General features: G+C 46.1%; 1 protein-coding gene across 1 annotated transcript; it reads left to right on the top strand.

Annotated features, from left to right (window-relative positions):
* Positions 1 to 988: 988 nt before the first annotated feature.
* LOC123052257 (omega-hydroxypalmitate O-feruloyl transferase) lies at positions 989 to 3,780 on the top strand. The gene is made up of 3 exons (XM_044475381.1): positions 989 to 1,081; positions 1,176 to 1,649; positions 2,588 to 3,780. Exons 1-3 carry the CDS (start codon positions 1,079 to 1,081, stop codon positions 3,452 to 3,454), a joined length of 1,344 nt encoding a protein of 447 aa, XP_044331316.1. The 5' UTR covers positions 989 to 1,078; the 3' UTR covers positions 3,455 to 3,780.
* Positions 3,781 to 16,656: the final 12,876 nt, after the last annotated feature.

Below are 16,656 nucleotides of genomic sequence, written 5' to 3'. Positions count from 1 at the left end.
TTTTATAGGCCGGTTGATGTTGATTGAATTGAAAAACTGTTGGCCCGATCAAAATCGTAAACCAAATCCAAAATTGAATATCTCAATTGAAAGAAAAGAGCTTCAAAATTAGAGAATATAGTGAATTAAAAGAATTGAACGGGGGAGCTTGATAAATTGCTAACCCGGTGAAAATCAAATGACCCAATTCTGAATACCTTAATTAATTGTGAAGCCTTAAAAAATTAGGAAGCATAATGTATAGTATAAAAGAATTGAATGAGAGAGCTTTAAGACCCAATTCTAATTGAAGACCTTAATTGAATGTGAGCTCTTTAAAACCAATGAGCTTAGTGTTATAGAGGATTAATACTATGACATGTCATCAATATACCTAGTGGATATTGCATGAGGCTACATGATACTACCTATGATATCCTCACTACCGAAGATCTTATAGACAACCTTATTAAAGCAACTAAAATAAGGTGATATAAACAGGCTATAAGAATATAAACATTATGTTTTGCTGAGTTGAAAGAGAGACGAGAGGAAAGAGAAGAGAAATGGGCTGTGAATTTACAGACAGCTGTAGCATGAGCTCTAAGAAGTTTTGAGAGTGAAAGATGGACCATATGTTAAGTATTTTTCTGGTACCTAACTGCTATACATGTTGACTATTACATTGCCTATAGATGATATGACAACGTGCTATAGTCACGGCTGGCTATATTATTTAACCATGCTTTTATAGAGTGCTTACGAGTGATAGCTCTACATAACATGATAACCATATAGCCAACAATTGCTCCTAAACAAGTCGTGTTTCCTTGTCCTGATTCTCCTGTACAAATTCATTAATCCAAGCACTAGGCAGAACAGCATTGGTTGTTATGCAACCCCTCCAACCCCAACGGTTCTTGCATCAGCCCATCCTAACCTTGACCGCCTCAAGAAAGCTACCCTCCACTATATAAACACGTTCCCACAAACCCATCTCCTCAAAACACAGAACCCCCACACCCCCTCTGTATTCTTTCTCTCTTTAAACACACACAAATCTCTCTCTGTCGTCCATACACTCAGAGAGACCATCAAAATGGTGAGTGTGCAATACCAACTCAAGCTGATTACAAATGTATGTAAACTTTCGTGTCTAACACTTTCTTCTTGTGTCATGTTATTCGTACGTGCAGGTTGCGGAGGCGAAGCAGAACGGCGTGGCCACCATGGCGGGCAGCAAGGTGCAGCTGATGTCGGTGAAGCGCGGCGAGCCGACGCTGGTGTCGCCGGCGGAGGCCACGCCGACGGGGGAGCAGCACTACCTGTCCAACTTGGACCAGAACATCGCGGTGATCGTGCAGACCGTGTACTGCTTCAAGTGCCCATCGGGCCGCGGCAACGAAGGTGCCGCGGACGCGCTCCGGGCTGCGCTGGCTCGCGTGCTCGTCCACTACCACCCGCTCGCCGGCCGCCTCGGCATCAGCCCGGAGATGAAGCTCATCGTGGAGTGCACCGGCGAGGGCGTCCCGTTCGTGGAGGCTGAGGCTGCTTGCGACCTCGCCCTCATCGGGGACCTCTCCACCCCGGACCCCGCCGCGCTGGGCCAGCTCGTGTACTCCGTCCCCGGCGCCAAGAACATCCTCGAGATGCCGCCCATGACGGCGCAGGTACGCCACGCCACACACGTTGCTCGCGCGCACAGGCATGCTTTAACTGCGTTTCCGTCGCCCTCCGTTGCCGAGGCGGCATTGCCGATGCCGGGCTGCGTTGCCCTGAGCTGCGCTTTTAATGGCGGCGTGGAGCCTTGCGCCCTTTTCTTTTCAAAGGAACAGAAAGCATTCTGGACTTGCCAGCGGCAAGTAACTTGGAAACGGACTAGCCTGCAACGCGCATGACTCGAATAATTGAAATTAGTATTGGTTGGCTAGTAGTACTCGCCACTCGGAGTAGAGAGGAGAACGGATCGACTCCACGAGGGTTGAACAAATTTGAGTTCAATAGCTTTGCGGGTTGAAAAGTGAGTTCAATGGGGCAGCCAGAAATATGTTTTCCTTGCAGAAATACAATGGTTTCTTCAATTCTACACACATTGCTAAATCCAAATATGTTTTCTGCGGACAAATATTTATATACTGATACATTGTTTTTTATAGGGATTTAGTTCTACATTGTTGGCCCAACCACTTCTACCTATAAATCAACCAAATCATACCATCCGTTTAGTTTTAGTTGTCGAGCTACCTCATGATACATTGACAGACACATGTCATTCACTAACTAATCCAGTCATGTAGTGCAAGCAGCTAGGGTCCAAAACTCACACAGATTAGTTGCACCAAATACTAGTAGTTAACATTGATGCGTCGAACAACCAAATTAGTCAAAAAACGTCTGCTGCAAATTTAATGAATTTGAACTGTCGATAATGAATTCGAACTGCGTAGTTTGTCTCCACACAGACACACACACCCACACAAACTTTTTTCTTTCACAAAGTTCGTACTACTACTACTTTGACTTAAAAAACTTTTTTCGAAAAGAGGATCAACCCGGGAGTCAGTACAATAGTTGAAGTTTATTTACCATTGGTCAATTTAATTCGCAGGTGACCAGGTTCGAATGTGGCGGCTTCAGCCTCGGGTTGGCCATGAACCACTGCATGTTCGACGGTCTGGGCGCCATGGAGTTCGTCAACTCCTGGGCCGAGATGGCGCGCGGCGCCACGGAGCTCACCGTGCCACCGTTCCTCGACCGCTCCGTGCTCCGCGCGCGCGACCCTCCGGTGATCTCCAACCCGCACCACGAGTTCGAGGAGATCGCTGACGTTTCGGAAATGGCGGCGCTCTACGGCGGCCAGGAGCTGGTGTACCGCTCCTTCTGCTTCGACCCGGACAGGCTTGAGCGTGTCCGCGGTCTCGCCCTCGCCGACGGGGATCTCGAGCGCTGCACCACCTTCGAGGCGCTTTCCGGCCTCGTCTGGCGCGCTCGCACCCGCGCGCTGGGGCTCGCGCCGGAGCAGCAGACGAAGCTGCTGTTCGCCGTGGACGGGCGGCGCCGCTTCGTGCCTCCGCTCCCAAAGGGGTACTTCGGGAACGGCATCGTGCTGACCAACGCCCTAGCGACGGCGGGGGATCTGCTGTCGGCGCCAGTGTCGCGCGCGGCCGGGAAGGTACAGGAGGCCGTGCGGATGGTGACGGACGAGTATATGCGGTCGGCGGTGGACTATTTTGAGGCGACGCGCGCACGGCCGTCACTGGCGTCGACGCTGCTCATCACCACGTGGTCGCGGCTCGCGTTCAACGGCGCCGACTTCGGCTGGGGCGAGCCGACCATGTCCGGTCCAGTCACGCTGCCGGAGAAGGAGGTCATACTCTTCCTCGCGCACGGCAAGGAGAGGAAGAGCATCAACGTCCTGCTCGGCCTGCCGGCGTCCGCCATGGACACTTTCCAAGAGCTCATGGACGAGATATGATCGGCCCAGACCGAGTGGATACGTCAGCGACTGCGCTCGGTGTTTCTATGCTTATTTTGCATGTGTTTGTTAGTATGGTTATAGTATGTTAATTGTATTATTAAGTGTGCGTCATTTAATTACCAACTAGTCCCTGGTATAAAACTTTGAATTTTTTTACTACATGAGTATGTTTGTAAAGCTATACTTCCTCCAATACAAAAAACATGACATCCTAGACATTCGATCAAATAAACATTTAAACCAATATTTTGTTTCCACGTGCGATAATCATATCAATGTGGTTATCTAAAAAGATTGTAACATGGGAATTTTATTATGTTGTATGATTATATTGTAAAGGAAATCAATGATGAATAGCTATGTTTTGGGGACCATTCGGGATGGGCACTCGCTTCCCGGAGAGGTGCGCAAAGGGCAACCCGGTCTTCATGATGTAGGATCAAATATTGAATGAGATAATCGATTGTGAGTAGCGGGCATAAACAAGGCACTATAACAGGACGAAGAGGATGCCAACGGAATCCCGCGATCCAAGAGAATCGCCAATTCACAATATGCGTACTAACCCAAATAATGACGCTCAAGTCTTGGAGCACTGATTTGATGCAACTTGCAAGTGGATCATGAAAAAAAATACAACCTCACTCAAGTCTGGAGCACGTATCAGGTGGAACTCCACGAGGAATCATAAGAATAAGGTGGCAATTACTCTCCAATCTCAAGACAAGGCTATGTGTTTGTCTATAAAACTAGATGGCCCGCTGCGCCCATGGAGTGAAGGCAAATTGCAACCGAAAAGTAAAGCAAGCTACAAGGAACATGTTATATGAATTATGCACATGGCATGATCTTGATTTATGACATTTCACGTCACGACACCTCGTTGCAGTCATGGTGCAAAAAATAGATGCATTCGATAAGTGAGGCAATTAATTTGTACATGCAAGATGTTTTTACCACGGGCTAATGTCTTGTGAGTATCGCATATTGTGTTGGGTTTTGATATGGATGAGACGACCATCTAGGCAGCCGCCTCCCCCATATTTGTATCTTTAGATTCATGAAGGGGCATGAATTGCAAAGTTTCATAGATAGTTCATTCATACCCAGTTCATTCATTGACAAATACCGTGTTTGGTCCCTTGCATGACTATGATCAAAAACACGTAGAACTACATTAACAAGCATATGCATAACCATATTAGAAAACATACTCATAACCACATTAACATGCACATGCAGTCATGACAGTGGCACACAGACATACACATAAGCATACAATTATACACATAGTAGCTCTTCGGATGGACACAATAACGAACATGGATTACTACTCTTGGTTCATGGCAAGTGCTTTTTTGTGCTGGCTGCACTTGGCCATGACCTCTGCGTTAGAATGGTCGAACACAATGGCCCTGTAACTATCCTTGGTCAGGACCTTGAAGGTGAGGAAGTACCCGATATTCAATTGGCAAGCTATTGTGAAGTCGGCCCACCCTTGGTCAATAGCTAGCCTCTCGTTGACTACTCAGAGCTTGACTTTCCGGCTATAGCTGGTGGTCGTCCTCATAATGATTTCCAGTAGAATGGCACCCATATGCTCACGAAAGGCTTGGGGGATCAGAAGCAACGCCAATGTTCTCATGAAAGTGACTGCTACTTGTGAGCTGCGTTGGGATTTCCCCGAAGAGGAGATGATGATGCAGTACAATAGAGATAAGTATTTCCCTCAGTTAAGAACCAATGTTATCAATCCATTAGGAGAACCACACAGAACCTCGTGAACAACATTTGCACACACAAAATCAAATACTTGCACCCAACGCAAATAAGAGGGTTGTCAATCACCTTGGCGGTTACTTGCAAGTATTAAATCTTGTAGTGGTAGATAATAAAGTAAATTGCAAAACAAAATAAAACAAGTAAAATTACATCAATGCATTTTTATGCTTTTATATATTACTAAACAGTATAACGGGGCTAGTTAGGAGCCTCCACAGTGATTTGAGATCCTAAACCGTCCGATTCAGCGTATAAACGAATCAAATCATTCCAACCTCATGCAGTTTTCCTTTGCGCCTCGTTCGCTCGCTAAAGCCGGCCGAAGTCGAACCAACGTCAAAAGGGCCGCTGCTTCGCAGACTTATTTTGGTGCCTTCTGGTGCTCCGGGCTACAGTGGGCCGTTAGGCCATGTGGTAACTTTTTTTTCTTTTCGTGAGACTGACCGCACTTTCGATCCGTGGCGCTATAGCCTATTTCGTGATCAAAAGTAGCCCTGCAGCTGCGACTACCTTTGTCTAAAAAAAATTGGCTACCTATTTTTTTTTGTCTGACAAAAATTGGCTACCTATGGCTTGATTGCATCATTCTTTGTTACTTTTATTCCTCTACTACGCAGCCCCTCTCAGAAAAAAAGCCTCTACTACACAGCATCTGCCATTGCAAGGCTACAACGAACAATGACACATATCAGATACCACACAGATACGATCGACCACGTATTCAAATGCCTTAGCAAATGGTATGCATAGACAAAACAAATGCACAATGACATTCCAGTGTTGACTTAGATGGCATTATCACCCGTCTCAGTTTTGTAACTTATACCTAAAGTTTCAAATATTGCCCAACTATTTATAGAAGTAGGTTCATTTTTCTCTTTTCTGTGATGTCCAGATTTTCTCATACATTTATATTGTCCTTCCAATAAAATGCGCGGGCGCAGCAACGCGCGCCTTCACGTTCTAGTGATAAAAGTAGACCTCGGGGATATAGTTTTCACTAGAGGCTTCTCTCTCGAGCACATAGCATACGGTGGGTGAACAAATTACTGTTGGGCAATTCATAGAAAAACGCATATTTATGACGATATTCAAGGCAAGGATCATGTATATAGGCATCACGTCCGAGAGAAGTAGACCAACTCCTGCCTGCATCTACTAATATTACTCCACCAATCGACCGCTATCCAGCATGCATCTATGGTATTAAGTATAAAACAGAGTAACACCTTAAGCAAGATGACATGATGTAGACAATGTAAACCCAATCAATATGAATAAACCCCGCCGTTTTACCCTTAATGGCAACAATACAAATACGCGTCTTGTCCCTTTTTGTCACTGGGATATGGAGCCCCGCAAGATTGAACCCATCACAAAGCACCTCTCCCACTGAAGATAAATGAATCTGGTTGGCCAAACCAATCGGTAGATCGGAGAGAACTACAAAGCTATAATAATCATGCATAATAAAGTTCAAAGAAGACTCAATTAATATTCATGAATAATCTGATCATAAACCCACAATTCATCGAGTCCCAACAAACACACTGCAAAAGAAGATTACCTCGGATAAAACTCCAAGACTATCAAGGAGAATATTGTATTGAAGATCAGAGAGAGAGAGAGAAGAAGCCATCTAGCTACTAGCTATGGACCCGTAGGTCTGTGGTGAACTACTCACACATCATGGGAAGGTAGCAAGGATGATGTACAAGCCCTCTGTGATCGATTCCCCCTCCGGTAGCGTACCGAAAAAGGCCTCTAGATGGGATCGCGAAAGAACAAAAACTTGCGGCGGGACAAAAAGTATTTTGGGTGGCTCTTTGTAGGTTTTTTGATTTTAGAGAATTTATAGAGGTGGAATTATGTCAGACGAAGCCACGAGGGGCCCACAAGGCATCAAGGTGCGCCTCCCCCCTGGGCGCGCCCTGTTGCCTTGTCATCTCCTCATTTTCCTTCTGGTCTCCTCCCGAAGCTTTGAGGTCTCTCTTGTCCAAAAAAATCGTCGAAAGTTTCATAGCGTTCGGACTCCTTTTGGTACTGTTTTCATCGAAAACAAAAAATAGGCAAAATATATCAACTGGCACTAGGCACTGGGTTAATAGGTTAGTCCCAGAAAATAATATAAATAGCATATAATTGCATATAGAACATCCAAGATTGATACTATAATAGCATGGAACAATAAAAAATTATAGATACGTTGGAGATGTATTAGTGACCAATTTTGTTGGCCTTCCCTGACGCTTCTTGGAGGCATTGACCTATACTACATCGGTATGTCCTTGCCATGGGAGAAGCTACCCGGAGTATCATTGCCGATGACTAACTTGCCTACACACCACTTTAATGTACAAGATTAGCCTGAACACAACATTGAACTAGAATACAAATCAAACTATAGCGTCTATTATCATAACGACACACATGTCTAAGACTTGCAGAACCCATCGTTCATATGTCTCCGACGTATGTATAATTTTTGACTGTCTCATGCTATTAGCATACCACTTTTATGTATTTCTTGGCTACAATTTATATTATTTCTATTTGGACTAACCTATTAACCCAGTGCCAAAAGCCAGTTCCTGTTTTCTATCATTTTTTGGTTTTTAGGTGAAAATTTCATGGAGCCGGAATGACCTGAAAATTTACGTGAATTTTTTGTGGAATATATTTTAATTTTGGCGCAAGGATCAACGCAAGATGGGCCTCATGGGCTACACAATCCAAGGGGCGCCGGGTGAGCTTGTGGCCACCCGGTAAGTCGGTTGGAGGTGTCCTTCGACCGCAAGGAAGCTAATATCGGGGAAAATCATGTTAAAGTTTCAGCCTGATCGGAGTTACGAAACTCCGGCTATTTAAGAAACGATGCTCGGCCGTAGAAACAGCCCCAAAAATAGAAGAAACCCTAGAGAGAAAGAAGAGGAGAGATCCAATCTCGGTGGGGCTCCCACCACTCGGGGGCCATGGAGGCCAAGGACCAGAGGGGAAACCCTTCTCCCATCTAGGGGGAAGGCCAAGTAAGAAGAAGGAGGGGGGCTCTCTCCCCCTGTCTATCGGTGGCGCCGGAGCGCCACCGGCGGAAACATCATGACGGCGATCATCTCCAACAAAACCGCCGCTTCATCAACCCCTCCATCACCTTCCCCCATCTATAATCAGTGGTCCACTCTCCCGCAACCCGTTGTACCCCGTACATGAACATGGTGCTTTATGATATATATTATTATCCAATGATGTGTTGCACCTCTATTATGTTAAAGTAGATTCTTTTATCCTATGGGTTGATTGGTGATCATGATTGGTTTGAGTTGCATACTTTATTTTGGTGTTATCCTATGGTGCCCTCCGTGTTGCACAAGTATGTGAGATTCCCGCTATAGGGTATTGCAATATGTTAATGATTCGCTTATGGTGGGTAGTGGGAGTGACAGAAATCTAAACCCGAGTTCGTGAGTTGTTGTGTATGGGATCAAAGGGGAATTTTTACTTAATGTTATGGTTGGGTTTTATGTTAATGAAGCTTTAGTAGTTGCGGATGCTTGCTAGAGTTTAAATCATAAGAACGTATGATCCAAGTACCGAAAGTATGTTAGCTTAGGCCTCTCCCACACATAAAACTGCAATAATGATTATCTGTCTAGTTATCAATTGCCTAGGGACCATTTCGCACATTCTACCACCACTTTTCCACACCCGCTATATTTACTTTATTGTTATTTATTTAAAACATCAACTAATTTTTATTTCCATGTTCTTTATTATCTTGCAAACCTATCCCATTACACCTACAAACAAGTTTTATTCTTGCTCTAGTTAAAGTGAGCGTTATTGTGCGTAGAGTTGTATCGGTGGTCCATATAACTTCAGAGAATATAAATTCTACCTTTAGCTCCTCGTTGGGTTAGACATTCTTATTTATCGAAAGGCTACAACTGATCCCCTATATGTGTGGGTTATCAAGGCATTTTCTGGCATTGTTGCCGGGTAACAATAGCGTGGGTGAATATTCTCGTGTGCGCTTATTGTATTTATCTTGAAGTAGAATTTATTTCATGTTCTAAGTTGTTCTCTATCTTTAATTGTGGGTATGGAACACGAAACACACACAAAATAGTTGTACTTGCTACTCAAGGAGATGGGGAACCTACTAAAACCCTCGATGTTGGTTATGTGTGGAACATTGAATATTTCTTTAATAACTCTGATAAATCCCCGTTCAACATGGTAATGGGATACACATTGCATCAACGTGAATACTTTAGGGATTATCACTTATCTCAAAAGGGAAATACTTATGGGATCAAATAAAAATGTTACATTGGTATGCTTGGAACATGTGCTCTATGTATGATTATACTTGTGTTGGGGAACGTAGTAATTTCAAAAAAATTCCTACGCACACGCAAGATCATGGTGATGCATAGCAACGAGAGGGGAGAGTGTTGTCTACGTACCCTCTATGACGCCCCCGATTTGACCGTACAGTAATCATGCACGCAAATGTGTACGATCAAGATCAGGGACTCACAGGAAGATATCACAACAAAACTCTACAACATAAATAAGTCATACAAGCATCATAATACAATCCAGGGGCCTCGAGGGCTCGAATACAAGTGCTCGATCATAGACGAGTCAGCGGAAGCAACAATATCTGAGTACAGACATAAGTTAAACAAGTTTGCCTTAAGAAGGCTAGCACAAAAGTAGCAACGATCGAAAAGGCAAGGCCTCCTGCCTGGGACCTCCTAACTACTCCTCAAAGCCGAATTCCTCGTAGAATCATCCTTCGGGATCTCTAGCTCCTGGACTCCAGCATCTGGTTGCGACAATCAGGTATAGAAAGGGGAAAAGAGGGAGAAAAGCAACCGTGAGTACTCATCCAAAGTACTCGGAAGCAAGGAGCTACACTACATATGCATGGGTATATGTGTAAAGGGTCATATCGGTGGACTGAACTGCAGAATGCCAGAAGAAGAGGGGGATAGCTAATCCTGTCGAAGACTACGCTTCTGGCAGCCTCCATCTTGCAGCATGTAGAAGAGAGTAGATTGAAGTCCTCCAAGTAGCATCGTATAGCATAATCCTACTCGGCGATCCCCTCCTCGTCGCCCTGTTAGAGAGCGATCACCGGGTTATATCTGGCACTTGTAAGGGTGTGTTTTATTAAGTATCCAGTTCTAGTTGTCAAAAGGTCAAGGTACAACTCCGGGTCGTCCTTTTACCGAGGGACACGGCTATTCGAATAGATAAACTTCCCTACAGGGGTGCACCACTTAACCCAACACGCTTGATCCCATTTGGCCGAACACACTTTCCTGGGTCATGCCCGGCCTCGGAAGATCAACACGTCGCAACCCCACCTAGGCTCAACAGAGAGGTCAGCACGCCGGTCTAAATCCTATGCGCGCAGGGGTCTGGGCCCATCGCCCATTGCACACCTGCACGTTGCGAGGGCGGCCGGAAGCAGACCTAGCCTAGCAGGCGTTCCAGTCCAATCCGGCGCGCGGCGCTCCGTCGCTGACGTCAAGAAGAGCTTCGGCTGATACCACGACGCCGAGTGCCCATAACTGTTCCTGCGTAGTTGGTTAGTGCGTATAGACCAAATGGCCAGACTCAGATCAAATACCAAGATCTCGTTAAGCGTGTTAAGTATCCGCGAACGCCGACCAGGGCCAGGCCCACCTCTCTCCTAAGTGGTCTCAACCTGCCCTGTCGCTCTGCCATAAAGTAACAGTCGGGGGCCGTCAAGAACCCAGGTCCACCTCTACCGGGATGGAGCCACCTGTCCTTTCAGCCCCCTCATCAGAATCACTTGCGGGTACTCAAGGAGCCGACCCGACTTTAGTCACCACATGTGTCATGTATATAAAGATATAATATATACCCGTGATCACCTCCCGAAGTGATCACGGCCCAGTAGTATAGCATGGCAGACGGACAAGAGTGTAGGGCCACTGATGGAACACTAGCATCCTATACTAAGCAGTAGGATAGCAGGTAAGGGTAACAACTGTAGCAACAATGACAGGCTATGCAACAGAATAGGATTAACCAAAATCAGTAACATGCTACACTACTCTAATGCAAGCAGTATAGAGAAGAATAGGCGATATCTGGTGGTCAAGGGGGGGCTTGCCTGGTTGCTCTGGCAAGGAGGGGTCGTCAACACCGTAGTCGTACTGGGTAGCAGCGGCGTCGGTCTCGAGGTCTACCGGAGAAGAAGAGGGGGAAGAAATAGTAAATACGGAGCACACAAGACATCTCAAAACATAACATGGCAATAAGCGGTGCTAGGGTGACCTAACGCAGTGCTAGAAGATACTGGCGAAGGGGGAAAACATCCGGGAAGTTTTCCCGGTGTTTCGCGTTCTCGGGCAGGTGATCCAGAGGGGGAAAGTTGTGTGTTCTCTATGCTAGGGATGTGTGGCGGACGAATGGGCTACGTATTCGGATTCGTCTCGTCGTTCTGAGCAACTTTCATGTACAAAGTATTTTCATCCGAGTTACGGATTATTTTATATTATTTTTCAAAGTTTTATTCATTTTCTGAATTTAATTTAATTCGAAATAAAAGTGAATTGCTAGGTGCACCCAACTCTGGGTACACATAAGTGTACCAGAGGGGCTGACATGTGGGTCCAAGGGGTCCCAGTTGACCAGTCAAACTTTGACTGGTCAACAGGGGGTGGGTCCCCCTTGTCATATACTATCTTACTAACCTAACAGATTAAATAGTCTAATTAGGTTATCAGTTTAACTAACCCAGGTTAATTAACTCTTTAATTAATTAATTAATAGTTTTTTATTATTTAATCTTTTTTTATATAAATGTTTCAGGGGCGTGGGCCGCCTTAGTCATAGGCCCCTGGGGGCTCAACGGGGCGGGTTAACGGGCGCGGGCGAGGCTGCCCATTTGGGCGCCCGCCTAGACCAGTGGAGGCACCGGGGCATCGTAGCCGGCGGCGAGGTGCGTCGGGCAGCAGGGGGGAACGTCGGCGGCAGTTAATGCAGAAGCTGCAGGCCGCGCGTGAGAGGGGAGGAGGAGCAGGAAAGTCGCGCGGGTGCGAGCGGCGATGTGGCTTGGAGCACCGTCGACGGGGATGGCCACTCGCGGGTGATGACCGAGGCATGCGCGAGCGGGCGTGGACGTGCGCGAGGGGGGGCGTGGCCCAGGCGGGCGGAGGCGACGACGCCGGCGGGCAGAGGCGGCCAGCGGGCACGCGTGGCGGATCCACTAGGGAGGAAGAAGGGAAGGGGAGCTCACAGCGCCCTGTAGTTGAGCGAGGCGTGCTCGGGGAGGAGTCGGGGACGACGGCGACGTGGTTTCGAGGTGGTAGGCCGGCGAGGAGGAGGAGGCAGGCCAGCGACGTGGTGGTGGCGACGACGGGCGACGGCATTGGGTCGGCAACGAGGCGAGGACGCAGCTTCAGGCGGGCGTCGTGCGAGGGAGAGGAGGGGCACGAAGGAGTCCGAGAGGGGCGGCGCCGGCGGCGGTTTGCACCAGGCACGGGCGTGCGGGAGCAGGGGATCGAACAGGGGCGCCCCTCTCCCTGGCAAGATGTGTGTGTGTGTGTGTGTGTGTGTTGTGTGTGGCGGCGCTGGGTGGAGGGGAACGAGGGGAGTGATGGGGATCGTGGGGGGGTGCGGGGCTAGGGTTCGGTTCGGTGGGGGGTATGTGTAGGCCGGGGGTGGGCCGGCCTGGCTGGGAGATGGCCGAGTTGGGCCGGAGTCTTTTCTCTTTTCTTTTTTTACCTTTTTTTGTTTATTATTCTTTTACTGTTTTTATTTTATTTCCCAATATATTTATTTTTTTGTAAAATATTTAATTAACACCCAAATTGCATTACTAAATATACCTCTGCCACAATAACTTGGGCACCCAAACAAATTAGTTTAATATTTTATATATTACAAAAGGAATTTAATTATTGGTTTTAGCTACTATTTATTTACTTTCGAGCATTCAGCTATTTTATAAAAGTGTGGTTTCTCCACCATAATTACCTATGCAATATTTGGTTCACTCCGAACATTTAGTTTTAATATTTGAAAACTTTTATTGTTTGCTTGATTTTGAATTAGAATTTGAATCGTTTTCAAACTAACGCGAGATTAGTAACAGTAATCTAGGTGACGTGGGATCATTAGCAGAGGTTTGCTGTAGCTTGATTATCCGGGCGTCACATCCTCGTAGACCGTAAGCGGAAGCGTTATATCAACGCGGTTGATGTAGTCGTACGTCTTCACGATCCGACCGATCCAAGTACCGAAAGCACGGCACCTCCGAGTTCTGCACACGTTCGGCTCGGTGACGTCCTCGCCTTCTCGATCCAGCAAGTGGGGCGAAGTAGTAGATGAGTTCCGGCAGCATGACGGCGTGGTGACGGTGTTGGTGAAGAACAATCTTCGCAGGGCTTCGCCTAAGCACTACGAAAACTATGACGGAGGATAAACTAGAGGAGACGGGGTTGCCGGCACACGGCTTGGTGTTTCTTGATGTGTCTTGGGTGCTAGCCCTACCCCTCTATTTATATGTTGAGCCTTGGGGTCGAAACTTGGAGTAAAAGCCTCCACAAAGTCGGTTTCACCCGAAAGGCAAGAGTCCTTCTCGGACTCCAGGGCCAGACGCCAGGGTTCCCGGCGTCTGGACCCAGACGCCAGGGACCCTGGCGTCTGGCCCCTGGACACCGCAAAACTTCCTTTTGCGCTTTCCAAAAACCTCGTGGGCTTTCCCCTTTGGCCCAGATAAAGTGTTCTTGTGCCCAAACATTTCGGGAAACATCCGGAACCCCTTCCGATGGATTCCGGAACCTTTCCGGAGATCAAACACTACTATCCACATATCAATCTTTACTTCCGGACCATTCTGGAGTTCCTCGTCATATCCGTGATCTCATCCAAAACTCCGAACAACATTCGGTCACCAACATACATAACTCATAGTACTATATCGTCAACGAACGTTAAGCGTGCGGACCCTACGGGTTCGAGAACTATGTAGACATGACTGAGACACCTCTCTGGTCAATAACCAATAGCGGGACCTGTATGCCCATATTGGCTCCTACATATTCTACGAAGATCTTTATCGGTCAGACCGCATAACAACATACGTTGTTCCCTTTGTCATCGGTATGTTACTTGCCCCAGATTCGATCGTCGGTATCTCAATACCTAGTTCAATCTCGTTACCGGCAAGTCTCTTTACTCGTTCTGTAATACATCATCCCGCAACTAACTCATTAGTTGCAATGCTTGCAAGGCTTATAGTGATGTGCATTACCGAGTAGGCCCAGAGATACCTCTCCGACAATCGGAGTGACAAATCCTAATCTCGAAATACGCCAACCCAAAAGGTACCTTCGGAGACACCTGTAGAGCACCTTTATAATCACCCAGTTACGTTGGGACGTTTGGTAGCACACAAAGTGTTCCTCAGGTAAACGGGAGTTGCATAAACTCATAGTCATAGGAACATGTATAAGTCATGAAGAAAGCAATAGCAATATACTAAACGATCGAGTGCTAAGCTAACGGAATGGGTCAAGTCAATCACATCATTCTCCTAATGATGTGACCCCGTTAATCAAATGACAACTCATGTCAATGGCTAGGAAACATAACCATCTTTGATTAACGAGCTAGTCAAGTAGAGGCATACTAGTGACACTCTGTTTGTCTATGTATTCACACAAGTATTATGTTTCCGGTTAATACAATTCTAGCATGAATAATAAACATTTATCATGATATAAGGAAATAAATAATAACTTTATTATTGCCTCTAGGGCATATTTCCTTCAGTCTCCCACTTGCACTAGAGTCAATAATCTAGATTACACAGTAATGATTCTAACACCCATGGAGCCTTGGTGCTGATCATGTTTTGCTCGTGGAAGAGGCTTAGTCAACGGGTCTGCAACATTCAGATCCGTATGTATCTTGCAAATTTCTATGTCTCCCACCTAGACTAGATCCCGGATGGAGTTGAAGCGTCTCTTGATGTGCTTGGTTCTCTTGTGAAATCTGGATTCCTTCGCCAAGGCAATTGCACCAATATTGTCACAAAAGATTTTCATTGGACTCGATGCACTAGGTATGACACCTAGATCGGATATCAACTCCTTCATCCAGACTCCTTCATTTGCTGCTTCCAAAGCAGCTATGTACTCCGCTTCACACGTAGATCCCGCCACGATGCTTTGTTTAGAACTGCACCAACTCACAGCTCCACCGTTCAATGTAAACACGTATCCGGTTTGCGATTTAGAATCGTCTGGATCAGTGTCAAAGCTTGCATCAACGTAACCATTTACGACTAGCTCTTTGTCACCTCCATAAACGAGAAACATATCCTTAGTCCTTTTCAGGTATTTCAGGATGTTCTTGACCGCTGTCCAGTGATCCACTCCTGGATTACTTTGGTACCTCCCTGCTAAACTTATAGCAAGGCACACATCAGGTCTGGTACACAGCATTGCATACATGATAGAGCCTATGGCTGAAGCATAGGGAACATCTTTCATCTTCTCTCTATCTTTTGCAGTGGTCGGGCATTGAGTGTTACTCAACTTCACACCTTATAACACAGGCAAGAACCCTTTCTTTGCTTGATCCATTTTGAACTTCTTCAAAACTTTGTCAAGGTATGTGCTTTGTGAAAGTCCAATTAAGCGTCTTGATCTATCTCTATAGATCTTGATGCCCAATATATAAGCAGCTTCACCGAGGTCCTTCATTGAAAAACTCTTATTCAAGTATCCCTTTATGCTATCCAGAAATTCTATATCATTTCTAATCAGCAATATGTCATCCACATATAATATCAGAAATGCTACAGAGCTCCCACTCACTTTCTTGTAAATACAGGCTTCTCCAAAAGTCTGTACAAAACCAAATGCTTTGATCACACTATCAAAGCGTTTATTCCAACTCCGAGAGGCTTGCACCAGTCCATAAATGGATCGCTGGAGCTTGCACACTTTGTTAGCTCCCTTTGGATCGACAAAACCTTCCGGTTGCATCATATACAACTCTTCTTCCAGAAATCCATTCAGGAATGCAGTTTTTAGATCCATTTGCCAAATTTCATAATCATAAAATGCGGCAATTGCTAACATGATTCGGACAGACTTAACCATCGCTACAGATGAGAAGGTCTCATCGTAGTCAATCCCTTGAACTTGTCAAAAACCTTTCGCAACAAGTCGAGCTTTATAGACAGTAACATTACCGTCAGCGTCTGTCTTCTTCTTGAAGATCCATTTATTCTCAATGGCTTGCCGATCATCGGGCAAGTCAACCAAAGTCCACACTTTGTTCTCATACATGGATCCCATCTCAGATTTCATGGCCTCAAGCCATTTTGCGGAATCTGGGCTCACCATCGCTTCTTCATAGTTCGT

This window comes from Triticum aestivum, chromosome 2D (genome assembly GCF_018294505.1).
Source record: "Triticum aestivum cultivar Chinese Spring chromosome 2D, IWGSC CS RefSeq v2.1, whole genome shotgun sequence".
Classification (NCBI taxonomy): domain Eukaryota; kingdom Viridiplantae; phylum Streptophyta; class Magnoliopsida; order Poales; family Poaceae; genus Triticum; species Triticum aestivum.
This window is presented reverse-complemented; position numbering and strand designations above follow the sequence as displayed.

What these genes read in the sequence shown, in the direction of transcription:
- LOC123052257 (XM_044475381.1), top strand. An exon ending in TGCCGCCCATGACGGCGCAG is followed by an intron (nt 1,650 to 2,587) that starts GTACGCCACGCC and finishes TTTAATTCGCAG; the next exon opens with GTGACCAGGTTCGAATGTGG.